This window comes from Astyanax mexicanus, chromosome 4 (assembly GCF_023375975.1).
Source record: "Astyanax mexicanus isolate ESR-SI-001 chromosome 4, AstMex3_surface, whole genome shotgun sequence".
Taxonomy (NCBI): Eukaryota; Metazoa; Chordata; class Actinopteri; order Characiformes; family Acestrorhamphidae; genus Astyanax; species Astyanax mexicanus.
The window spans coordinates 17,145,247-17,170,073 of NC_064411.1; the positions used below are offsets into that span (position 1 = coordinate 17,145,247).

General features: G+C 38.0%; 3 protein-coding genes across 4 annotated transcripts in view; 1 reads left to right on the top strand and 2 right to left on the bottom strand.

Annotated features, from left to right (window-relative positions):
- Positions 1-8,466, bottom strand: part of LOC125801359 (zinc finger protein 484-like) — a 126,855-nt gene extending 118,389 nt beyond the window's left edge. The window contains exon 1 of one of the 2 annotated variants that reach the window (XM_049477956.1): positions 8,427-8,466. The gene's annotated coding sequence lies outside the window, so the exon portion shown is untranslated. Of the gene's footprint in view, positions 1-3,392; positions 3,419-8,426 lie in introns of those variants that run through there. The other variant, XM_049477960.1, reaches the window with a different exon arrangement.
- The window catches only part of LOC125801449 (zinc finger protein 239-like), a 155,456-nt gene that overhangs the window by 124,838 nt on the left and 5,791 nt on the right, over positions 1-24,827 (top strand). The window lies entirely within an intron of this gene.
- Positions 1-24,827, bottom strand: part of LOC125801678 (zinc finger protein 160-like) — a 289,977-nt gene that overhangs the window by 4,854 nt on the left and 260,296 nt on the right. Inside the window, exons 2-9 of the mRNA XM_049478476.1 lie at positions 17,594-18,535; positions 15,753-16,021; positions 15,492-15,662; positions 14,294-14,441; positions 13,664-13,905; positions 13,448-13,567; positions 13,145-13,278; positions 12,773-12,997 (exon numbers count right to left, since the gene is read on the bottom strand). Of these exons, the coding sequence (XP_049334433.1) occupies positions 12,773-12,997; positions 13,145-13,278; positions 13,448-13,567; positions 13,664-13,905; positions 14,294-14,441; positions 15,492-15,662; positions 15,753-16,021; positions 17,594-18,371 (2,087 nt within the window). The 5' untranslated portion in view covers positions 18,372-18,535. The remainder of the gene's footprint in view (positions 1-12,772; positions 12,998-13,144; positions 13,279-13,447; positions 13,568-13,663; positions 13,906-14,293; positions 14,442-15,491; positions 15,663-15,752; positions 16,022-17,593; positions 18,536-24,827) is intronic.

A 24,827-nucleotide genomic window follows, 5' to 3' on the forward strand; every position in this document is an offset into this window, starting at 1 on the left:
TAGTGATGCACTAATGGTGAATTTAAAATGTTTGCTGTGTCTTGGAACTTGCCAAGGTCTGCTTGCTAGATCAAGGCTATGATTCAGTGTTGTAAGTTTGTTTGGAGAGCTTGTGTGGACTGTAAATTTGACAAGTTTTTAATATTTTTTTTATTACAATACTTACAGGCAACTAGTAATTGGTGGTTGTGCAATATAGGTTCATGTAGTACAGCCAAGGCTTCTGTTTATAAGGTCAATTTTCCCCTTACATTACTTTTATTTTTATACCTTTAAGTCGTTTTAAAAGCAGTACTTTTGTACTTTTACTTAAGTAAAGGTTTGAGTTGATACTTCAACTTCTGCAAAAGTATGTGTAATCCCCAGTATCTATACTTTTACTTGAGTAATGAATATGAATACTTTTGACACCCTTGGTTGAGGCATTCTTAGGTCATTAAGCTGTGATTTTAATATCACACTCCTCTATAAGGCTGGGTATCAAAATGGATACCAAAAAGGTGCAGAGCAAAATGTTACTTTGCACGAAACGCGCATAAACACGAAGAGCATTAGCTACTGATTTTAAAAAATGTGGTAACTTTAGCTACCTAGCAAACATTACCTACCTGTTATAAAGCACTTGCAACTTTAGCTAGCAAGCTAACATTAGCTACTGGTTATAAAGCGTTTGCAACTTTAGCTACCTATCTAAAATTAGATACCTGTTATAAAGCGCCTGCAACTTTAGCTAGTAACCAAGCATTAGATGCAACTTTAGCTAGCTAGCTAAAATTAGCTGCCTGTTATAAAACACTTGCAACTTTAGCTTTCAAGCTAACATTAGATACTGATTTAAAAAACGCTGGTAACTTTAGCTATCAAGCTAAAAATTAACTATTTGTTATAAAGCGCTTGCAACTTTAGCTTGTCAGCTAAGTAACTGGTTTTGAATAAAAATTAAACGTTATTTAACTCTAGGATATTTTGGTAGCATCACAAAGCTGAAATCAGGTTCTTGTTTGAATTGTTTGCAATTGCACTTGCAATAAGTGTACATCAATTACCTGCATTCTTCAATACATGTGATAACTGGAAAGCAACATGTACTTTTTTTTCTTTTTACCTGAGTGGCAGCTGCAGTTAAGACAGAGCAGCCGTTAGCCCCGCCCACACCACTCACAGTGCAGTCTGACTGTCAGAGCACACACACACCGCTCCACCAACACACTGTAAATGAATCGCGCGTGCCCACAGCCGCTGCTGACTGACCCCGCTCTGTATTTACAGAGCAGAAGTATAAATACTAATGTGTCTTCAGTGTGACACGAACAGAAATCCATTAATTTAACTCACACAGTCTCAGTCATTCACTCACCTCATTCACCACACAGCCTGTCACTCACCTCCTCCACAGTGTCTGCCTCTTTATAAAAAGCTAAATATCTATTGAACAATTTTTCTATGATAGGTTTAAAAATAAAGAAAACGTAAAAAAATTAAATAAAACAAAGCTAAATACAAAGCTAAAAATAAAGAAATAAATAAAACTATGTATTGAACCATTGAATAATTTGTCTGATAAGTTTTCTTTATTTTTTAACCTAAGAAAATGCAAAATAAATAAATAAACTAAAAAAAAAAGTGTAGAATAACAGTTCCGACTACCTGCTGCTCTTATAATAACATTTAAGAACATGGCAAAAAAAACTAATTTATGCAATTCACGTAAAAATGAAGTTATTGTAAAAAAAAAAGTGACCTATTTAAAAAGCAACAGAAGTTTTTCATATGTAACATTTCTAACACATTTATGGTGTTTTTTAAACACTTTTTTCTCTCCCACAACCCTAATCCTTTACATCTTCAAAAACATGTTTTATGCAAATTAGGCGATGGCGTCATTTAGAGATTATAGCGACTTTTAGGACAGCCAATAGCTACTTTCCTTACTGAGGCGTTGGCAACACTGTATTCTGCTGGTACAGACAGTGGAGGGAAAACTGATCCTCGTGTTAGTCTCACTTAACTTCTAACAGAGAAGAGAGAAATAAGCTCATAAACTCTTAACTATTACCTAAATCAGTGATTTCTCTACAAAAAAACACTTTTTAATCTGTCTTATATTCGAATTAATAGCAGTATTTTTAACTTAAAACACGTTTTTAACCACTATTTATTTATAAAACACGGAGCTCTGCACCTACAAACTTCATTTAACAGCATTAAAAGTGCCTCATTTTATAAAGTTCATCTAAAACAAAGGTATTTTATTACTCTGTTACACTTACAACAGTAATAAACGCTGTAAAATTATTAAGTTATGCTTTAATTAATTATTAGAAGACAAGTTTAGACATTATTAACCATTAAAATACATTAAACATATGGCTAATTAGATTATATTAATATAGTTACAGTAGAACTTTATTACTGTGCTACACTTGCTTCAGTAGTAAATATTATAGCCAAATAACAGATTATTATATTCTGTTTATTCCCATTTTTTCCATTTTGATAAAATATATGATTTTTATGTATCTTCATTCACAATATCAAGTCTCTCAATGTGTCGTGTTATTATTATTATTATTATTATTATTATTATTATTATTATTATTATTATTACATGTATCAGTTAAGGGGCTGTTTAATAAAACAGTGTAGCTAAAGATACTGTGAACATTTAATTTTTTTTTTTAATTATGTTTATTATTACAGTAAAATAGTGAGTTTTCTGTTAAATCATTAAGCTAATAATTATTATTAAAACACTAGTGGCAAAGTGAAATTCCACTTTACGGAGTCTTGCCTGGCCCTTACCTCACTACAATAATTTCTAAAACTAATTATTTCTTTTTAAATGTAATATTTAACAGGCAGGCTTTTATTTTGACGGGAAAGTCACAGAGCTGCTGCTGGAGTAAAGCGCTCAGCGGATCTGATCCACATTCAGACTGAAGAACTCAAGAACTGGAAGATCTGTTCTGGTTCTGATCCGCTATCAGTCTGAACCCAGAAGTAGATCCATGCTGAGACTGGACCACTGTGCGTTTGGAGACCCTGATTTTATGATGGATCCAGATTTAACCCACATTTATCTCAGATTTAGTTCAAATTCAGTTCAGATTTATCTCAGGTGTGTATTAGTGATGTGGGGGAGGGGGGGGCAGGAGTGTGAGGCTCTGTGTATGATCTGTAAAGCCCCCCCATCCCCAGCTCCGCGACCCCCTACTCAAACCCCCCTCCTGTGTCTGTGGGTCAGAGTCAGACTGCTGAGCAGAGCTAGGAGAAGATCCAGTGCTGGTGGTGTAAATGCTGCACATGCTGAAGGTGCTGAAGGTGGTGTTGGTGTAGGAGTGAATGTAGAACAGCGTGATGAAGAGACAGAGAGAGAGAGAGAGAGATTCTACCTTCTGTAGTTCAGCTGATTCTGCTCTTCCTCCGCTGCAGCTAAAGACCCCGGAAGCTCAGCCTCATCCGGGTTATGTAGAGCCCCGCCCCCTCTCCCGCTATATCACGTTATACCCCATCACCGCTAGAGGGAGCCCGTGAGGGAGTCCTCAATGCATGGAGCTGAATGGAGCTAAACAGCTAAAACTCTCATTTAAAACACTGTATAACTACTTCTCTGGCGTTTTCCTTTAATTTTACAAAGTAGAACAAAGTATTTCACTAAAATAGGAAAGAAAACGTACCTCTATATTTCCATTTTCTGAAACTAATGTTTTTTATTCAGTAAATTCACTAGCATTACTGCTACTGATGCTGGAGTTTCACCCAGAGCTCATTAAAAAGGATTAAAACTGCAGTTTAAAAGCAGTTTTAATAATGATCTCTGCTGTGATGAAACAGTTATATTTGTTCTGTTTTGAGAAAATTAGTAAATTTTTTACTCTATAAAAGTATCAAACATTTATAAATTATTACTTTCCATAAATTGAGGTCATTCACAGCTCCTCCCTGTAAAATCACTCTCTGACATCACAATGGACCATCCTGATTTCTGTATAGAAGGCTACTTCACACTTGTAAAAGCATTTGAATCTTCATATGCAATTTTTTTTTGCATATTCAGTTTTTAAACTAATTATTTGTAAAAATAAAATGGATTTGTTTGAGTTTATTTGTTCATAGAATGATAAAAAAAACTTTTTTAACTTTTCCAAAATAAGTCCAGCAAGCATTCTCATTCTACTACAAAATATTAGCCAATTTAGACAGAACTTTTTTTACACATTAAAGGAAGACGTTACTGATGTTGAGACTATTTGGACCAGATTATATCTGGTTCTGTGTAGGAATAAAACAAACACCCCTGGTTGCTTGAGTCAATTAATCCTCCTTTTATGTTTGGGACCCCTTTCAATGTTTAACGCATTTAAATTAGTTAGTTAATCTCATTTTATTTACCTCATATTTGGTGACTTTTCCTCTTTTAATAGAGACAACTGGGTAAACATAAAATTAATGGGATGTTTTTTTGTGTCTTTTACACATTTTGTATACATCAGTGTTGTTTGGGATAAATTTGACCCCAGGCTATTTTAGCTTTATAAAACATAAAAAATATCAGAATTTGACCCACATTTGTGTTGAATGATGTGAAGGTCAATATGACGTCTTATTTTATAATCTTAAAAAAAAAAATAGATCCCTAAAATAACATAATTATAACTGTATTAGTGCAAGAACCACTGACAGTTCATGTGACAGGGGGGCGGGGAAAACATAATTCTCATGAGAACTTGATATTTCTCATTCTGTGGAGGAATATATTGTTCCTGAAAACATATTTTTCACACAACATAGTGGTTATGCAGAGATATAAAAGGTTTCACAGCAGCTTCTAAACCATTTCTCTGTGTTCTGTCTCTCTCTCTTTCTGCTCTCTCTCTCTCTCTCTCTACTGAAAATGACGTCTAAGAAAAGGTTTTCTCTCAGTGAGGATTTCTCACATCTCTTTCACCATGACAGAGACATAGAGGAGAATGTGTCTGAGAAAAAGGAGGACTTTAGAGAGGATCCTGATTATAATGAATCCTCCACCATCAATCTAAAATGATAAACTACTTTAGATGATACGTTTAGAGGGAGGTGTGTGTATAGAGGGATAGTTGGAAAGACTTGGATTTAATCCCACATGTAAGTCTACATTGTGTTGCTCAGTTTGGAGAGTACAAGTCAAAAGGAGAAGAAAGAACAGGTGTTTGGGCTGCAGACAGATCGAGCACGTCTCTAAACACAGTCCATGTCTCCTCCGTGTCCTACGCTTCAATAACACAGAAACAAGGCAGGACTGATGAGATCTTAATAAACTCAGTAATATGGGATGAATGGAACAAGTAGGATCTTCTTCTTTACAATCCAGACTCCCATGTGACTGAGCATGAATTTCTGCTCGTTTGTTTTTTTCCTGTGGTCAAATTGGCCCCAAACATAATACTTGTTACTATTCAAGAAAACATTAAATCTTTTTTATTACAAATGTTTTTTTGTTTTTTTTTAATGACTATTCAAGTAGTCAACAAACAAATATAGCATGTGTAATAAACTTGGGTAAAAATGTTCTTAATATATAATAATTTTTGTAATTTGAAATAGCTGGGGTGAAATTGACCCCAAACATAAAAGGTGTTAGTAAATTTGAAGGTAACAGGAGGATTAAAACTACCCCAACAAACAGCACTAACCAATTTTACTCAAAGGTCAGAACTATTGTTAAAGTAGAATTTGTGACATTTCTTTTCAACACTTTCTTCAATACAGAGACCTATTAGAACTATAAAATCTTTACGATTCTTTCAATAAGTAAGAGTGTTTTACACCAAGAACCCATATATTAACAAATTATTCTTAATGTGCTTGACTTGGTTCTCACTTTTGATGGTTTACAAGTGTGAAGTACCCTTCTATACAGAAATCAGGATAGTCCATTGTGATGTCAGAGAGTGATTTTACAGGGAGGAGCTGTGAATGACCTCAATTTATGGAAAGCTTTCAGAATACATAAATAGTTAGACTTTAGACAAGGTGAGCAACAAACAAGATCTGCTGCAGTACAATCTCCTTTTCAAGAAGCTGCAGGACATCAAGAAGGTAAATGTAAATAAAATGTTAACATAATATTTTAAATGAAATTTAGATTTTAAAAAAAGTATCTACTGGAATCAATGTCACAATTGGTGCTCTAACAACAGCACTGATCTTTCCATAGTAATTAGTAAGTGCTATTTGTTGGGGTAGTTTGAAGTGACTCTAACAATGAAATATATTTTGCTGATAAACTTGTGCACATTTCTATCTCTTCTATCTCTGTGTCACTCTAACTGTAGCCATCTTACCTAAATTGAAATGTAAGTGCAAACAAGTTGGGGCATCACTTGAAGTTTACCATCAACAGTGAGGACCAAGTCCATCTGGTACAACTTTAGCATGTATTACTTAGTGTTAAAAAGGTTGTATCAATCTGGTGTAAATTTTTGAACAGTGTTAACTTACATGGTAAATTTTGTCAGTACAAAATTGTTTGAATATCTATGGTGACCATCACAAAGTGAAGCATTGGTTATTTAATACAAGGAGTAAGTGCTTCTCTTTGGGTGGTCAAAATGTTTATATTGATCAATTAAAGGAAAGCTCTTTAGCATTTATTACATACAGAGTGTTAAAAAGTAAAAAAAAAATATTTACCATTAAAATTCCTTAAATTAATGGCTCACATCATTATTAATAACAGGATCTACTACATTTTTAAACATTGGTTATTTAGTAATATGTGAATGTCTTGTTTAAAGTCATTTAACATTTTATGTTTGATATTGTGGACAAATTTTTAAAAATCCACTTATTCTTATGCAATTTCACTTCTTACCTGTTTTACCTGAACATCTCCTCGCTATAATCCCTCTGGAAACAAATTCTTTATTTTTAAATGTAAATTTTCAAGCTGACTTTTATATTAGCAACTGTTGCTCATTTCACAGCGATGTTCAGCAGCAACTCCATGAACAGCTGCCAGAAAGACACGTGACTTTCCCATCAAAATAAAAGTCCGCCTATAAAATATTACATTTAAAAAGAAATAATTGTTAGCGAGGTAAGGGTCAGGTAAGACTCTGTAAAGTGGAATTTCACTTCATTTTTTTAAGTAATGTTGATTAACTTACTGATTTAACAGAAAACTCACAATTTTACTGTGATTATAAACATAGTTTGAAAATATATAAATAAAAAAATGTTAGCAAATTGCAGTATCTTTATCCACGCTGTTTTATTAAGCTTAGTTTTATTAAGAAATCCCAGTTAAAACCATTAGTGTGGAATAGCAAGTGTACCACAGTAATACAGTTCTGCTGTAACTATATTAATATATTTTAAATTCAGGACACACTTTACACACTTTCATTAACCCAAAATATTCAGTATTATGAAGGAAAATACATCAGAATAAGTGAATTTCTAAAAAATGGTCCACAATACCAACAAGCCATTATTTAATTACCATACCTTAGACATTATTACATATTACTAAATTACCAATGTTTCAAATGCAATAGATCTTGTTAATTAATGATGATCTGAGCCATTTGTTTAATTTATTTTAATGGTTAATAATGTCTGAACTTGTCTTCTAAGAATGAACTGAAGCATAACTTAATAATTTTACAGCGTTTATTACTGTTGTAAGTGTAACAGAGTAATAAAATCTCTTTGTTTTAGATGAACTTTATAAAATAAGTCACTTTAATGCTGTTAAATGGAGTTTTGGCGGCCCCTGCTGTTTAGTGGTGAACTGCAGTTACGCTACGTTTGGTCTTTCTGAGCCACCGTACCTCAGCAGCGGTCTGTGTGTTTCTGTGCTGCGGGTAGGTGCTGAGCTCCGTGTTTTATTAATAAATAGTGGTTAAAAACATGTTTTAAGTTAAAAATACTGCTATTAATTCGAGTATAAGACAGATTAAAAGTGTTTTTGTAGATAATTCACTGATTTATGTAATAGTTAAGAGTTTATGAGCTTATTTCTCTCTTCTCTGTTAGAAGTTAAGTGAGACTAACACGAGGCTCAGTTTTCCAAAGTGAAGCATTGATTATTTAATACAAGGAGTAAGTGCTTCTCTTTGGGGTAGTCTAAATAGTACTATTGATCAATTAAGTGAAAGCTCACCTAATTCAGTTCATTATCAGTAATCAAAGTTTAATATTCAATTTAAAATTAATGGACTACTTAATTTCATAATAATATATACCAATATAATTTGTTAACATAGGGTTTTTTTGGTGTAAAGCACTCTTACATATTGAAATAATCCTAAAGATTATTTAGTTCTAATGGATCTTTGTATTGAAGAAAGTGTTGAAAAGAAATGTCCCAATTTCTACTTTAACAGCACAGAAACACACAGATCACTGCTGAGGTATGGTGGCTCAGAAAACTTCTCACATACCTTCTGTAGTTCAGCTGATCCTGCTCTTCCTCCTGCGGGAGGAACAGATCCGTGACTTTCTCATCAAAATAAAAGTCAGCTTGTAAAAATATAAAATTTAAAAAGAAGTGATTTTAGCGAGGAGAAGGTCAGGTACGAGGTGCAATTTCACTAGTGTTTTTAAATTACCTTCATGGGACCATTAAATTTACATGCACTAGGGCAATGCGCATGGTGCTGCAGTTGTTCCTGCTAAGGGTGGCCCGACCAGCGATCAGGTTTAGGGGGTAATCACTTTTTCACACAGGGCCATGTAGGTTTGGATTTTTTTTTCTCCCTTAATAATAACCACATTCATTAAAAAATAGCATTTATTGTTTACCTGTTTTGTCTTTGACTAATATTTAAATTGGTTTGATGTTTTTTCACACCACTGTACATGTAAATTCTACCTCACTATAACCATCATATATATATATCCACACACAACAAAACCCAGACTACTACTCTATAAAGTAACGTTATGAATATGAAGCTAGCTAGACTATCTCAGTAAAACACCAGAGCAACAAAATAAGACGCTATTAGCTTGTCCAACAAGAAGCCGAACAGCTCAGCGTCTGTTTTCAGCTGTTTAGCGTCTCTTAGCTCACGCCAACGAGTGAAAGAGATTCCTATATTTATTATTGGCCATTCTCTAGTCCGATTAGTCTCTCTTTCTCGATTTCTGGCTTTCACAGACATCTTCCGTCTCTTTCCAGTTTCTAGTCTAACTGACTGTCACAGGCTGTATTTTATTAAGCACACAGTGGGTTTGATCTGTGTGTTTTGATGCAGAGGCGAGGCTGTTTAACCATCAGAAACAATCACAGATTACATGGTTAGCTCTGTTACCTTTCTTTTAGAAAAATCTTATGTTTTAATATCAGAGCTGCAACCCACTGCAGGAATTTAAAAATCCTCCCCAGAGAGACAGAGGGGGGTGGGGCTTCCCTACTCATGCTCAAAAAGTTCTCAGCTTCTAGTGAGACCGGAACAGAATCAAGACTGTCTGTCTGAACAGTGGGCCCTTATAAAGGCACTAAGCAGGTGTTCGCCTGATTAGTGCAAGTGGCAAAATGTGGCCTCCCTCTAGTGGCTGGAGGACCACCAGGTACAGTACAGAAGCTTTTAGGGTAATATGAAGATGTCCCAGTAGTTTTGTCAATATAATGTAACTGATTGATTTAGACAGTTCTCTTCAGTTAATTGACCTGCTTTTATTTTAATATTCAATGGCATTTTTCTTTGTTTTTTCCAGAAATGAAAATATTCTCCTGAAATTCATCACCAACAACCAGGATATTTAACTAAGAGCAGTGTTAAACTGCTGAAAGAGGTGAAGCAGAAGCCGTCCTGAAGAATCTCCAGAACACGCAGACATTGTTTGCTACATTTACAAATGACAATTGGACAAATGGAGCCAGGTCCTGACATGGAGGAACATCAGAACTCTGTCCAGAGTTTTACCAAACAGAGTAATCTAAAAAAACACCAGCGCATTCACACAGGAGAGAAACCGTATCACTGCACAGACTGTGGGAAGAGTTTTAATCATCAGAGTAATCTCAAACTGCACCAGCACATTCACACAGGAGAGAAACCCTATCACTGCTCAGAGTGTGGGAAGAGTTTTAGTCGACAGAGTACTCTCAAAATACATCAGCGCATTCACACAGGAGTAAAACCATATTACTGCTTAGAGTGTGAGAAGTGTTTTCCTACAGAGAGTCATCTCAAATATCACCAGCGCATTCACACAGGAGAGAAAACTATCCCAAATCTGTTCCACGGCAATTAAAAGTGCAAATCCTAAATCTTTCGGACAGAACACCTTGTCCTACACAAATGTTTTACTTTGTCACTTGGGACACGTTCCATCAGTGGATATATCGGGATATTTGGTTGTTGTATTACTCAAGTTTTATACTCTTTTTCTTATTAGTAGTGATGGATAGATAAGGCGCCATGAAGCGTTTCGACCCATAGGGAACCTGTATTGAAAGTGTGTCGATACTGTGTCACTGAATACTGACACCTACTGGACCTTAAAATCACTACAGACAACCTAGTCGACGGACTAATTTTATGACCTATTCTATACAAAATATGTTTTAAGTCATTGTATTTTATTGTATACAATATTATTTCATATAATCAGTTACCTTTAAAATATCTTTGATATTCTTAGATACAGTCAATAAATAATGTGAACATGTAACATAACGTGAAAATCTAAGTGAATGTCTTTGGAACAAGTATGCTTGTGGACTGTTTTTTTCCCCCACACATTTTTATGGTTGTATATCTGAGTTGATCCTTGGTGTATCTTGGACTTCATTCTCATGTTTGTCGCTATAATGCCTCAGCATTGAGGAGGTGGATTTGTTTAAATATGACAGTTCTATCAAACAAATGCTACATTTAACCTGCAGAACATAATATGAATAGTTGACTAAGAGTCAATTTTAGATGAATTTGGATTCAGATAGATCAAGTTGAAGATCTGAAAGGAACCATATTCAACAACAACGCAATTAAAACAAATACCTTATTGTCTGATGTAAGATCAAAATTGTCCCACACAGCAGAAACTTTCTTTTTCCTTGAGGCTGTTCCATAGTTTTAGATGAAAAAGATGATGTATCGCTAAAGTTCATTGATTTTTTTTTTGGCAGATGCATCCCGACAGATGCGCTTCCTTATAAACACAGTTTGATTAATGTTCTTTCGAAACAGTTTGAGTATTGGTCATGTGTCTTGCTGAAAGAGATGCGCGCACTGATGCGGGGTTTGCTCTAGGAGCTCGGCGCATGTGCCGACGCATCACTGTTGCCGAACCCATCACTACTTATTATATATCGTATTCTGTTTTTATAATCTCCAAAGTTACTAAGAATATCCATTTCATTTAGTTCCTTCATTGGTTTTATCCAGTACCAAATATTATCTTTGTATTGCTTCACCTCTATATTTACTCATCTGTGTGTTTTAATAAACAGCTTTTATATTGCATATCTGCAATCTCTGTGTTTTCTCAACGGATGGTTGACATGAAACCTATAGGCCTGAGATTGTCTTATGTTATTATTTGTTAAATAATCAAAGTCGCCCAAAAAAGAAATCCAGTGTGAAGTGGGTATGGGTTGAAGTGAGACATAATAGTCAATTTCAGATTGAAATTTAGAAAGAAATAGATTTTTTTTAATGGTTTAGGCTTAAAATGGTTAAATAAACATTTACTTCCAATAGTAGAGTAGCATGTGTGTTTAACTTGTAAGTTTTTTTTTTTATTGTGAATGCTTATATTTTGTGTTTGTTTTGTTTTTTTTCCTGCTTTAATGACTATTCTTATTGGTAGCTAGCTCGCTAAATGTAAAAATGCAGCATTAGCTGTTTTACCGACCACTATTATTGGTAGCTAGCCTAGCTACAGGTTTAGACCACAGCATTAGGATTCAAAGAGATTTTATTGTCATTCGCATCACATGTGGTTTGTGGTCCAGTTTACACCCAAGCGCTGTTGCTTAAATAGATATATAGATAAAATAAGATATCACAATAAGAGAATACAAGAAAAATTACATATATAAAGATAAATACCCCAAAAAAATAAATAGAGAGAGTAGACAGGTAACAGCAACAAGTGCAATGTGCTATAACAGCATGATAATTAAATTAGAGCAGTAAAAGATAAAGTGTCTCCATCCATTTTCCTCTGCTTATCCGGGGTCGGGTCGCAGGGGCAGCAGCCTAACCAGGGAAACCCAGATTTTCCTCTCCCCAGCCACTTGGGCCAGCTCGTCCTGGGGAATTTCAAGGCGTTCCCAGGCCAGCCGAGAGACGTAGTCCCTCCAGCATGTCCTGGGTCTTCCCCTGGGCCTCCTCCCGGTGGGACGTGCCCGGAACACCTCACCAGGGAGGCGTCCAGGAGGCATCCTAATCAGATGCCCAAGCCACCTCAACTGGCTCCTCTCGATGTGAAGAAGCAGCAGCTCTACTCTGAGTCCCTCCCGGATGAGTGAGCTTCTCACCCTATCTCTAAGGGAGAGCCCAGACACCCTACGAAGGAAACTCATTTCGGCCGCTTGTATCCGTGATCTCGTTCTTTCGGTCATGACCCAAAGCTCATGACCATAGATGAGGGTAGGAACGTAGATCGACCGGTAAACCGAGAGCTTTGCTTTTTGGCTCAGCTCTCTCTTCACCACGACGGATCCGTACAGCGCCCGCATCAGTGCTGACGCAGCACAGATCCGTCTATCCATCTCCCGCTCCATCTTTCCCTCATTAGTGAACAAGACCCCAAGATACTTAAACTCCTCCACTTGAGGAACGCCTTCTCCAAGTCCACAAAACACATGTAGACTGGTTGGGCGAACTCCCATGAACCCTCCAAGACCCTGCTGAGGGTATAGAGCTGATCCAGTGTTCCACGGCCAGGACGAAAACCACACTGCTCTTCCTGAATCCGAGGTTCGACTATCCGACGAACCCTCCTCTCCAGCACCCCCGAATAGACCTTACCAGGGAGGCTTAAGAGTGTGATTCCCCTGTAGTTGGAACACACTCTTCGGTCCCCCTTTTTGAATAAGGGACAACCACCCCGGTCTGCCAATCCAGTGGAACTGCCCCCAATGTCCACGCAATGTTGCAGAGTCGTGTTAACCAACACAACCCTACGACATCCAGAGCCTTACGGAACGAGGAGCTTTTTAACCACCTCGGTGACCTCAGCGCCCGAGATTGGAGAGCCCACCCCAAGGTCCCCCGGCTCTGCTTCCTCAATGGAAGGCATGCTGGTGGGATTGAGGAGGTCTTCAAAGTATTCCGCCTACAACGTCCCGAGTTGTGGTCAACAGCACACCACACCCACTATATATAGTGTTTGTAGGATACTGCTTCCCCCCCGAGACGCCGTATGGCCGCCAGCAGACCCTCACAATTCGTATAGGTCTGCCAAGTCTGACCGGCATCCTTCCCCACCATCGGAGCCAACTCACCACCAAGTAGTGGTCAGTGGAGAGCTCCGCTCCCCTCTTCACCCGAGTGTCCAAGACATGCAGCCGCAGATCAGATGACATGACAACAGAGTCTATCATTGAACTGCGGCCTAGGGTGTCCTGGTGCAAAGTGCACATATGGACACCCTTATGCTTGAACATGGTGTTAGTTATGTGCTCGTCATGGATTGTCCATAAGTCCAATAACAAAATCACCACATCGGGAGGGCCATTTCTCCCAACCACACCTCTCCAGGTCTCACTGTCATTACCCATGTGAGTGTTGAAGTCCCCCAGCAGAACAAGGGAGTCCCCTGGAGGGGTGCTCTCCAACACCCCCTCCAAAGACTCCAAAAAGGGTGGGTAGCCTGAACTGCTGTTCTGTGCATAGGCACAAACACCATTCAGGACCCGCCCCCCCCCCACCCGTAGGCGAAGGGAGGCTACTCTCTCGTTCACTGCGGTGAACCCCAACGTACAGGCCCCGAGATGGGGGCAACAAGTATGCCAACCCTAGCTCTGCGTCTGGGCAACTCCAGAGTGAAAGTGTCCAACCCCTCTCGAGGTGAGCCCGACTATTTCTAGCCAGAACCTGTCTAACTCGCACACCAACTCCGGCTCCTTCCCCTCCAGAGAGGTGACATTCCACGTCCCAAGAGCCAGCTTCTGCAGCTGAGGATCAGATCACTAGGGTCCCTGCCTTTGGCCGGCACCCAAATCACACTGCACCGACCCCTTTGGCCCCTCCCACAGGTGGTGAGCCCATGGGAAGGGGGGACCCTGTTTCCTCTTCGGGCTATGCCCGGCCGAGCTCCATGGGCAAAAGCCCGGCCACCAGGCGCTCACCAGCGTGCCCCACCTCCAGGCCTGGCTCCAGAGTGGGGCCCTGGTGACCCGCGTCTGGGCGAGGGAATACTTGATCCAAAGTTGTTTCTCCCTTTTGGGCTGCACTTCGTCTGGTCCCTGACCTAGGACCTGTTTGCCTTGGGTGTCCCTACCAGGGGCATGAAGCCCCCGACAACATAGCTCCTAGGATTCTTGAGACACTCAAACTCCTCCACCACAATAAGGTGGCAGCCCAGGAAGAGGCAGCCTCAGTGCAGTTAAAAGTGTCTCAGTGCAGTTAAAAGTGACAGTGTTTGTAAACAGTAATTTGTCCTTGTGTGTCAGTGCAGTATGTTGTTTAGGTGGCGTTTAAGAACCTTACAGCTTAAGGAATGAAGCTGTTTCTGAGTCTGGTTGTTTTGCACTTGATGCTCTGCAGCCTCCAGCCTGAGGGGAGTGGGACAAAAAGTGAGTGTGCTGGGTGGGTGGGATCCTTCCTAATGCAGGTGGCCCTCTTCCTGCATCTGGAGGTGTAGATGTCCGTGGTGCTGGGAGGCTCCAACAATCCTCTGTGCAGCCTTCACCCCCCTCTGCAGAGCTTTCCTGTCTGCAGCAGAGCAGCTTCCATGCAACACATTGATGCTGGAGCACACAACGCTCTCCACCACACATCGGTAGAAGGAGGTGAAGACTGCGCTCCCGAGTCCAGCTCGTCTCAGCCTCCTGAGGAATTGGAGCCGCTGATGGGCCTTCCTGGAAGTGGAAGTGTTGTTGCTCCAAGTGTGGTTGCTGCTCAGGTGCACAGCCAAGTACCTGTAACAGTCAACCACTTCTACCGCAGATCCTCCAATGTGCAGGGGGAGGTGGGCATGCTGGCCCCTTCTGAAGTCCACAATCATCTCCTATGTCTTCTTTACATTGATGAAGAGGTTGATCTCTTTGCACCAACCCTCCAGATGTTCCACCTCCTGCCTGTAGCTGGACTCATCTCTGTTCGTGATTCATGCAACAACTGCTGTGTCGTCACCAAACTTCACATTATGACAGCCTGAATGGAGAGGTGAGCAGTCATATGTGAGCAGTGTGAACAGGGGGGGCTCAGTCCAAGTGAGGAGAGTTTTGTCATCAGGGTCTGAGGAATCATTGTGTTGAAAGTCTCTTCGCACGTCCGGGATTGTTTTCCGGGCCAGCAGCTTTCTGGGGGTTGATCCTGTCATGCTGAGGAGCTCCACTCCTGGTGAGTGTGAGAGTCTTCTGGGTTCTGGGGGGTGTCAGGATTCTCAAAACGGGCAAAGAACTTGTTGAGAGCCTCAGGCAGGGATGAGTCTTTGGAGCTTTTTGCAGTGTTGGATCTGTAGTCCATGATGCTCTTGTTGCCCCTCCACATGCTCTGTGGATCCTGGGAGGAAAGGTGTCCCTGGATTTTCTGAGCATATGCAGCTTTTGCCCTGCTGACTGCAACAGTCAGCTCTCTTCTAGCCCTCTTGAGTTCATCTGAGTCACCGGACCTGAAGGCAGCATCCCTGGCTTTCAGCAGAGAACGCACCTTTGTGTTCAGCCAGGGCAGTAATGGTCTTCTGTGTGGGTTTGGAGCGTCACAGCGGGGGATGGTATGCGGAGAACAGCATGATATAGATGTGGTCGGAGAGCCCGAGGTGGGGGAAGGCTCTATACGCGTCCCTCGTGTTGGTGTAAACATGGTCCGGGATGTTCCATGTTGGTAAAACCTCGGCAGCGTGTTCTTCAGTTCTATGTGGTTAAAATTTCCCGCTACCACGTAGAAGGCGTCCGGATGCTTGTTCTGAAGCTAGCTGGTGTTGTCATAAAGCTCCTTCAGCGCATTGATAGCATTAGCATCTGGTGCTATGTAAACCGCAAACACCGCCAAAAAAATACATTTGGTCAGTAAAATAGCAAATGCTGTGTTTGGATATTTAGCTAGGCTAGCTACCAATAATAATGGTCAATAACTCAAATGTAGAATTTGGTAATTAAGTGTAGTTGGTGAATGACTATGCTACTTCTTCAAAAACAACTACAAAAAACAAAACCCATAAGCATTCATAATAAAAAAAACTATATATATACATATGAATATAAACATATGAATACAAGTTAAACACATGTTACTCTACCTTTGGAAGTTATTGTATATTTAAAGTGGGAAACATGAAAAAATATATATTTCTTTCGGAATTTCAATCTCTGATGTTTCACTTCAACACAAATCCATTTCACACTGGATTTCTCCATTGGGTGCCTTTGAGTATTTAACAATCAATAACATAAGACAATCTCAGACCTATAGGTTTCATGTGAAACATGTGTTGAGAAAACACAATGAGATTACAGATCTGCAATATAAAAGCCGTTTATTTAAACACACAGATGAGTAAAAATAGAAGTGAAGCAATACAAAGATAACAGTTTATAGTGGATAAAAACAATTAAGAAACTACATGATTTGGATATTCTTAGCGAATTTGGCGATTAAACAACCTTCAGCAACATATAATACCCAATAAGAAAAGATAAACTTGAGTAATACAACAACCAAATGTCCCTCTATGGTAACAGATTTTTAATCAGACCGAACCATAGACAAACGAGAACAGCAGCAGAGGGAATGAATGAGCCTGCAACCTTACAGCGCTGCACAAGTCTGGAGTGGGTTGATTTCAGTATGGGAACTACAGCAGGAGCGTTTTTTTTTTTTTACCTCTGAAAAGGATTTTGTTGGCCTCTCTGCGGGGTCTGGATGCTCCTCCGGTCCACATGGTGGTACCCGAGCCCAGTGTCGTCTCTCTGTGGCTCTGGGTCTCACTTTTGGGAGCACTCTCTGGAGTTCCTCAGGTGGTGTTTTTTCACTTCTTCTTTCATACAGATGGGCCTAGCGGTTAATAGCATTAAGCTAAGCTATGCTAAGCTTGGGGAACTGAGGACGGCTTCCACAGAGTGAAAACAAAGATTCTAGAAATGAATAGAAATAATCGAACATTCAAAGCATTCAAAGCTAATAATTCTAACCACTAACAAATATGACATCTAAATTTTTAAGTTTTTTCCCTTCTTCAGAACTGAACTATGGTAACTACCCTAAAAACTCTTGAAGATGTCCTGGAATATCAAAAATACGAGAAAACATAACATGGAATTTAACAAATATCATCCCTGGATAAGATTCATTTCGCTGAAACTGTAAAATCCATTGTTAAATTCAGTTCATGTTTGTTTCTGGTGGAATGTGTCCCAAGTGACAAAGTGAAACATTTGTGTAGAATAAGGTGTTCTGAAAAATTTACGATTCACACTTTTAATTGCCGTGGGACAAATTTGGGATAGTTTTCTTTCCTGTGTGAATGCGCTGGTGTTTTTTGAGAGTACCCTGTTCAGTAAAACTCTTCCCACAGTCTGAGCAGTGATACGGCTTCTCTCCAGTGTGAATGCGCTGGTGTTTTTTGAGAGCACCCTGTTCAGTAAAACTCTTCCCACAGTCTGAGCAGTAATACGGTTTCTCTCCTGTGTGAATGCGTTGGTGTATTTTGAGATCACTCTGTCGAGTAAAACTCTTCCCACAGTCTGAGCAGTGATAGGGTTTCTCTCCTGTGTGAATGCGCTGGTGTATTTTGAGAGTACTCTGTTTATTAAAACTCTTTCCACAGTCTGAGCAGTAATACGGTTTCTCTCCTGTGTGAATGCGCTGATGCAGTTTTAGATTCCCTAGTCTACTAAAACTCTTCCCACATTCTGAGCAGTAATACGGTTTCTCTCCTGTGTGAATGCGCTGGTGCAGTTTTAGATGACTATGTTGATTAAAACTGTTCCCACAGTCTGAGCAGTGATACGGTTTCTCTCCTGTGTGAATGCGCTGGTGTATTTTGAGAGTACTCTGTTGAGTAAAACTCTTCCCACAGTCTGAGCAGTGATATGGTTTCTCTCCTGTGTGAATGCGCTGGTGTATTTTGAGATTACTCTGTTGAGTAAAACTCTTTCCACAGTCTGAGCAGTGATACTGTTTCTCTCCTGTGTGAATGCGCTGGTGTTTTTTGAGATTACTCTGTTTAGTAAAACTCTTGACAGAGTGCTGATGTTTCTCCATGTCGGGACTTGGCTTTATTTGTCTGTTAAATGTATCAAACAATTTCTGCGTGTTCTGGAGATTCTTCAGGACGGCTTGTGCTTCATCTCTTTCAGCAGTTTAACTTTGATCTTTGATAAATATCTTGGTTGTTGGTGATGAATTTCAGGAGAATATTTTCATTTCTGGAAAACACACAAAAAAAATGCAGTTAAATTAAAATAATTACATTTAATTCAAATAAAATTAGGCCAATAAACTGAAGAGAACTGCCTGAATCAGTTACACTATACAGCCAAAACTACTGGGAATCTTCATATTACCATAAAAGCTTTTGTACTTTCATCTCATTCTAAGTGAGTGATGTTATCCTTTAATCTGAAGCTTTGAGGCGTGTGCCGAAAAAACTAAACACATTGGTTCAGATCACATTGCCGATGCTTGATTCGTTCTACATTGATCACGTGACCAATGATTTCCGAAGCTTTTTCCTTTACACTAAATTATACGATGTCATACATAATAAACAGACAGTAATCCAAATCAATGCTTCAAGTTCAAGACGTGTGTTTTTTGGAAATGTAGATCAAAATTCTTTAAATATAAAAAACACAAATGAAAATTTGGTTAGAAATGTAAATGTAATTGTGCTTTTTACCCAGAAAAATGCAGTTCCACATCAATGGCTTAACTGAATCGTTTACTAAATCAGTATAGCGGACACAATGGTGTATCACAGCATCGGGTCGAAGCCCAACTTCATCAGCAGAGCCAGAGAGCAGCATAAGCTCTACACCAGCAGATTCAGAGCAGCAGCTCCATGACCAGTGGCAGTTTTACAGAAGCTAACGTTACCCACAATTTCATCAACTCTTAGTTAAATGTTACTAAAGCCTGTAAACCAGCTATCTGAACAATATGTATCTTGTGTATCTTTCTTTTAGTCAAGATACACAAATGTATCTTGTTTTTAGTCATTTTACGTTAGCTCACTATAGCTTATGAATTAACATTTTCCCTGAATTTTCTATTTCACCTTAAATATCATAATTTCTTATTAGTTGTCGTGGAAATGTAGCTAAAAAGCCTGTGAGTAAAAAGCCTGTGAGTAAAAAGCCTGTGTGTAAAATCACTGTGAGTAAAAAGCCTCTGTGAAGAAGAAGAATACTCCAAATTGTGATCTGACCGGAGCTCTACAGCCAGTGTTATATCTCTGATAGTCTCCTTACATTCTGTACTGCTGTGCTGTGAGTTCAGTTCAGTGCGCTGTAGCATTAGCTAAAAGCTAGCATTATTCTAATTACGACACTTAAACGATCTCGTAATTCAGAGAATCCAGTGATGTTCAGGAGTAAAATGCACACAGAATAAAACGTACAGGGTCCTAAACATATGTATTTAGCACAGAATTTGATAGAGACGAGTTTTTAAAAAGCCTTTTCATTTTTGCCATTTACAAAAACAGTTCAGATATGGAACCCCAAATATGGAAATAAACAACATGTCACAGACTTCAAAATGATGCAACTAAAAAGGCCTATAGGCTCTTTTCACGCGGCTGCCATTTCTAATTGAAAGTGAGCCTGTGATGGGAGGAGGTAGAAGTAAGTCCACACTCAACAATGGTGTGGAGCACATATCTTCAGCTCTTACCACATTTAACCACAAACAATCTAGAAAAAAGGGCTGAAGAGGGATGTTTACTTACAAGAGCAGTTTTGTTAAAAGAATACAGCAACTGTTTAGAGGAGTACATCACTAATATTGAAGGAGTGTTAAGGTTTTAGCCAACATTAGCTAACCTCGCTAATCCTAGCTATCTGGCGCTGGCCCGACTCTCCAAGCCCGGTAAACAGTGCTGCTAATGCTGCTAACCCGACTCTATAAAGCCTGGTGAGCATTATGTAACTATATAAATATATCATTCTGGAAACCTTAGTTCTTTAAAAAAATTCTAAAGCATTAGCAGCACTTTTGACAAGTAATAACTAGCTAATCTAGCTTAAATTTATAAGTTATGACAAGGTAACCTAGCTTTAATTTATAAGTTATAACTAGCTAACCTAGCTTTAAATTATAAGTTATAACTAGCTAACCTAGCTTTAATTTATAAGTTATAACTAGCTAACCTAGCTTTAATTTATTAGTTATAACTAGCTTTAATTTATAAGTTATAACTAGCTAACCTAGCTTTAATTTATTAGTTATAACTAGGTAACCTAGCTTTAATTTATAAGTTATAACTAGCTAACCTGCAGCATTAGCAGCACTGTTCACCAGGCTTGGAGAGTCGGGCTATCTCTATACAGTTACTGTATCCTTTTAACAAAACTGCTCTTGTTAATAAACATCCCTCTTCAGCCCTTTTTTCTAGATCGTTCGTGGTTAAACGTGGTAAGAGCTGAAGATATGTGCTCCAGAACAGAACATTTACATTAATTAAATAAACAGAACCACAACATTCCTGCACATACACAACCAAAATAATCCCAGCCGATTATTAAGCATCTGAAACTGCACATATATCTATGAAATATGAAACAGAAGTAAATACAGCACATGAACACACAATTTCAGGCTCAGTCACATGTAGTGTTTTGGTGCTGAAACGGCTGAAACTCAGAGCCGACCGGAGCATAAATAATTAATTATTAGGTAAAATATGCTTCAATACCCGCTAAAAATGCACCGAAGAGTGACTAGAACTGATATAAGAGCTCATTTTGCCAGTAATTTTTCTCAAAAATACTTATTTTTGCTTAAAACAGCACTTTTTCACGGAGCTCCTCAGCTCTGTTTACCTCCTGCGCTGCATTCAAGCTCATCTGGAGCTACGGGGGGCGCGGAGGGACAATTAATAAATAAAAACACGCAGTTCTCTTGTTGGTGCTGGGAATTGTAGTTCAAAATAAAATCACAGAAAAATAATGATCTTTTTACTGTTACAACACATCAAACAACCTCCAACAAGAGAGAGAAACTTCTCCATACCTTCTGTAGTTCAGCTGATCCTGCTCTTCCTCCGGCGCTCCAGCTACAGACCCCCCAGCTCAGCCTCATCCGGGTTATGTAGAGCCCCGCCCCCTCCCCCGCTACATCACATTATACCCCATCACCGCTAAAGGGAGCCCGCGAGGGAGTCCTCAATGCATGGAGCTGAATGGAGCTAAACAGCTAAAACTCTCATTTAAAACACTGTATAACTACTTCTCTGAGGTTTTCCTTTAATTTTACAAAGTAGAACAAAGTATTTCACTAAAATAGGAGAGAAAACGTACCTCTATATTTCTATTTTCTAAAACTAATGTTTTTTATTCATTAGATTTACTAGCATTACTGCTACTGATGCTGGAGTTACACACAGAACATGTTTAATAGGATTAAAACTGCAGTTTAAAAGCTTTAATAATTACCTCTGCTGTGATTAAATAGTTGTAGTTGTTCTGTTTTTAGGAAATAAGCAAAATGTTATTCTATAAAGTATCTAACAATTATAAATTATTATTTTGCTAAAAGTAATAATTTATAAATGTTTCATACTTTATAGAATAATATTTTTTATATGTTTTTATACATTTCAGACTCTGTTGAGTGACTGAGATTCAGAGCAGATTCTGAAGTGAGTTTTTTCCTCTATAGAGATTCTCTGATTGCTCCTGTACAACTCCAACAAATAGCACTTACTAATTACTATGGAAAGATCAGTGCCGTTGTTAGAGCACCAATTGTTACATTGATTCCGGTAGACACTTTTTTTAAAATCTGAATTTCATTTAAAATATTATGATTACATTTTATTTACATTTACCTTCTTGATGTCCTGCAGGTTCTTGAAAAGGAGATCGTACTGCAGCAGATCTTGTTTGTTGCTCACCTTGTCTAAAGTCCTACTATTTATGTATTCTGAAAGCTTTCCATGAATTGAGGTCATTCACAGCTCCTCCCTGTAAAATCACTCTCTGACATCACAATAGACCATCCTGATTTCTGTATAGAAGGGTACTTCACACTTGTAAAAGCATTTTAAACTTCAAATGAAAATATCAGTTTAAAACTAACTAAACTAAAAATGATTTGTTTAAGAGTTTATTTGTTAATAGGATGATAAAATCATTTTTGACTTTTCCAAAATGAGTTCAGCAAGCATTCTCATTCTACTACAAAATATAGCCAATTTTTACACTATTTTTGTACATATTAAAGGAAGAAGTTACTGGTGCTGAAGAATACTCCAGATTATATCTGGCATCTGGTTTTGGGTAGAAATATGAGACAAACACCCCTGGTTGCTTGAGTCACTAAAAAACTACCCCAACAAATAGCACTTACCAAATTTTACTCAAAGATCAGCTCTATTTTTACAATTGTTAACAATTGTGACATTTCTTTTCAACACTTTCTTCGATACAAAGATCCATTAGAACTAAGAAATCTTCAGGATTTTTTTCATATGTAAGAGTTCTTTACACCAAGTAATTACAAGTAAAATATATATATATATATATTAATTAATTAATTAATTTGATTAGTTATGTTGGTATATAATATTATAAAATCATGTAGTCCATATTTAATTTAAAATTAAATAATACATTCTGATTGCTGAAAATGAACCGAATAAGGTGAGCTTTCAATTGATCAATAATACCATTTTGACTACCCCAAAGAAAAGGGATTTTTTGTGTGTCTTGTACAAATTTTGTATACATCCGTGTTGTTTTGGGTCAATTTGACCCCACACTGTTTAGCTTTATAAACATATAAAAAATATCAGAATTTTACACGTTTGTGTTGAATGATGTGAAGGTCAATATGACATGCAATTTTATAAACTTCAGCAACTTTAGATCCCTAAAGGACAGGGGGGCAGGGAAAACATAATTCTCATGAGAACTTGATATTTCTCATTCTGTGGAGGAATATATTGTTCCTACAAACATATTGTTCACACAACATAGTGGAAATGCAGAGATATAAAAGGTTTCACAGCAGCTTCTAAACCAGTTCTCTATGTGTTCTGTCTCTCTCTCTTTCTGCTCTCTCTCTCTCTACTGAAAATGACGTCTAAGAAAAGGTTTTCTCTCAGTGAGGATTTCTCATATCTCTTTCACCATGACAGAGACATAGAGGAGAATGTGTCTGAGAAAAAGGAGGACTTTAGAGAGGATCCTGATTATAATGAATCCTCCTCTGATGAGAATGAGCCCTTTACTGTAGTCTCTCAACCAATAGAAAACAGACTACCTTCCAAAAGTAAAAAGTTATTATGGTCTGTCTCCCCACTTGGAGAAAATGATAAACTTAGTGCTGCTAATGTAATCAGAATAGTTCCAGGTCTCAGCAGATACGCTGTCAGCCACGTCCAAACATAAAATCAGCATTTGAGTTCTTCAGAACACCATCAATCTAAAAGGATAAACTACTGTAGATGATACATTTAGAGGGAGGTGTGTGTATAGAGGGAGAGATAGAAAGACTTGGATTTAATCCCAGATGTAAGTCTACAGAACTATTGTTAAAGTAGAAATTGCGACATTTCTTTTCAACACTTTCTTTGAAACAAATATCCATTAGAACAATAGTCCTGACCTTTGGGTAAAATTTGGTAAGTGCTATGGGGTAGTTTTAAGTGACCTAAGCAACCAGGGGTGTTTGTCTTATATTTCTACACAGAACCAGATATAACCTGACCAAAGTATTCACCAACATCAGTAACATCTTCCTTTAATATGTGCAACATTTTGTGTAAAAATTGGCTTATATTTTGTAGTAGAATGAGAATGCTTGCTGGACTTATTTTGGAAAAGTTAAAAAATATATATATCATTCTATGAACAAATAAACTCAAACAAATCCATTTAATTTTACAAGTAATTAGTTTAAAAACTGATATTTGAATATGAAGTTTTAAATGCTTTTACAAGTGTGAAGTACCCTTCTATACAGAAATCAGGATGGTCCATTGTGATGTCAGAGAGTGATTTTACAGGGAGGAGCTGTGAATGACCTCAATTTATGGAAAGATTTCAGAATACATAAATAGTAGGACTTTAGACAAGGTGAGCAACAAACAAGATCTGCTGCAGTACGATCTCCTTTTCAAGAATCTGCAGGACATCAAGAAGGTAAATTCAAAGAAAATGTAACCATAATATTTTTAATTAAACTTAGATTTAAAAAAGTGTCTACTGGAATCAATGTCACAACAGCACTGATCTTTCCATAGTAATTAGTAAGTGCTGTTTGTTGGAGTTGTACAGGAGCAATCAGAGAATCTCTATAGAGGAAAAAACTCACTTCAGAATCTGCTCTGAATCTCAAGCCACTTGACAGAGTTGGGAATGTACAAAAGGTATAAATATTTTTTTATTCTAAAAAGTATCAAATATTTACAATGTATTATTTTTAGCAAAGTAAAAATTTATAAATGTTTGATACTTTATAGAGTAAAAAACAGAACAACTATAACAGCAGAGA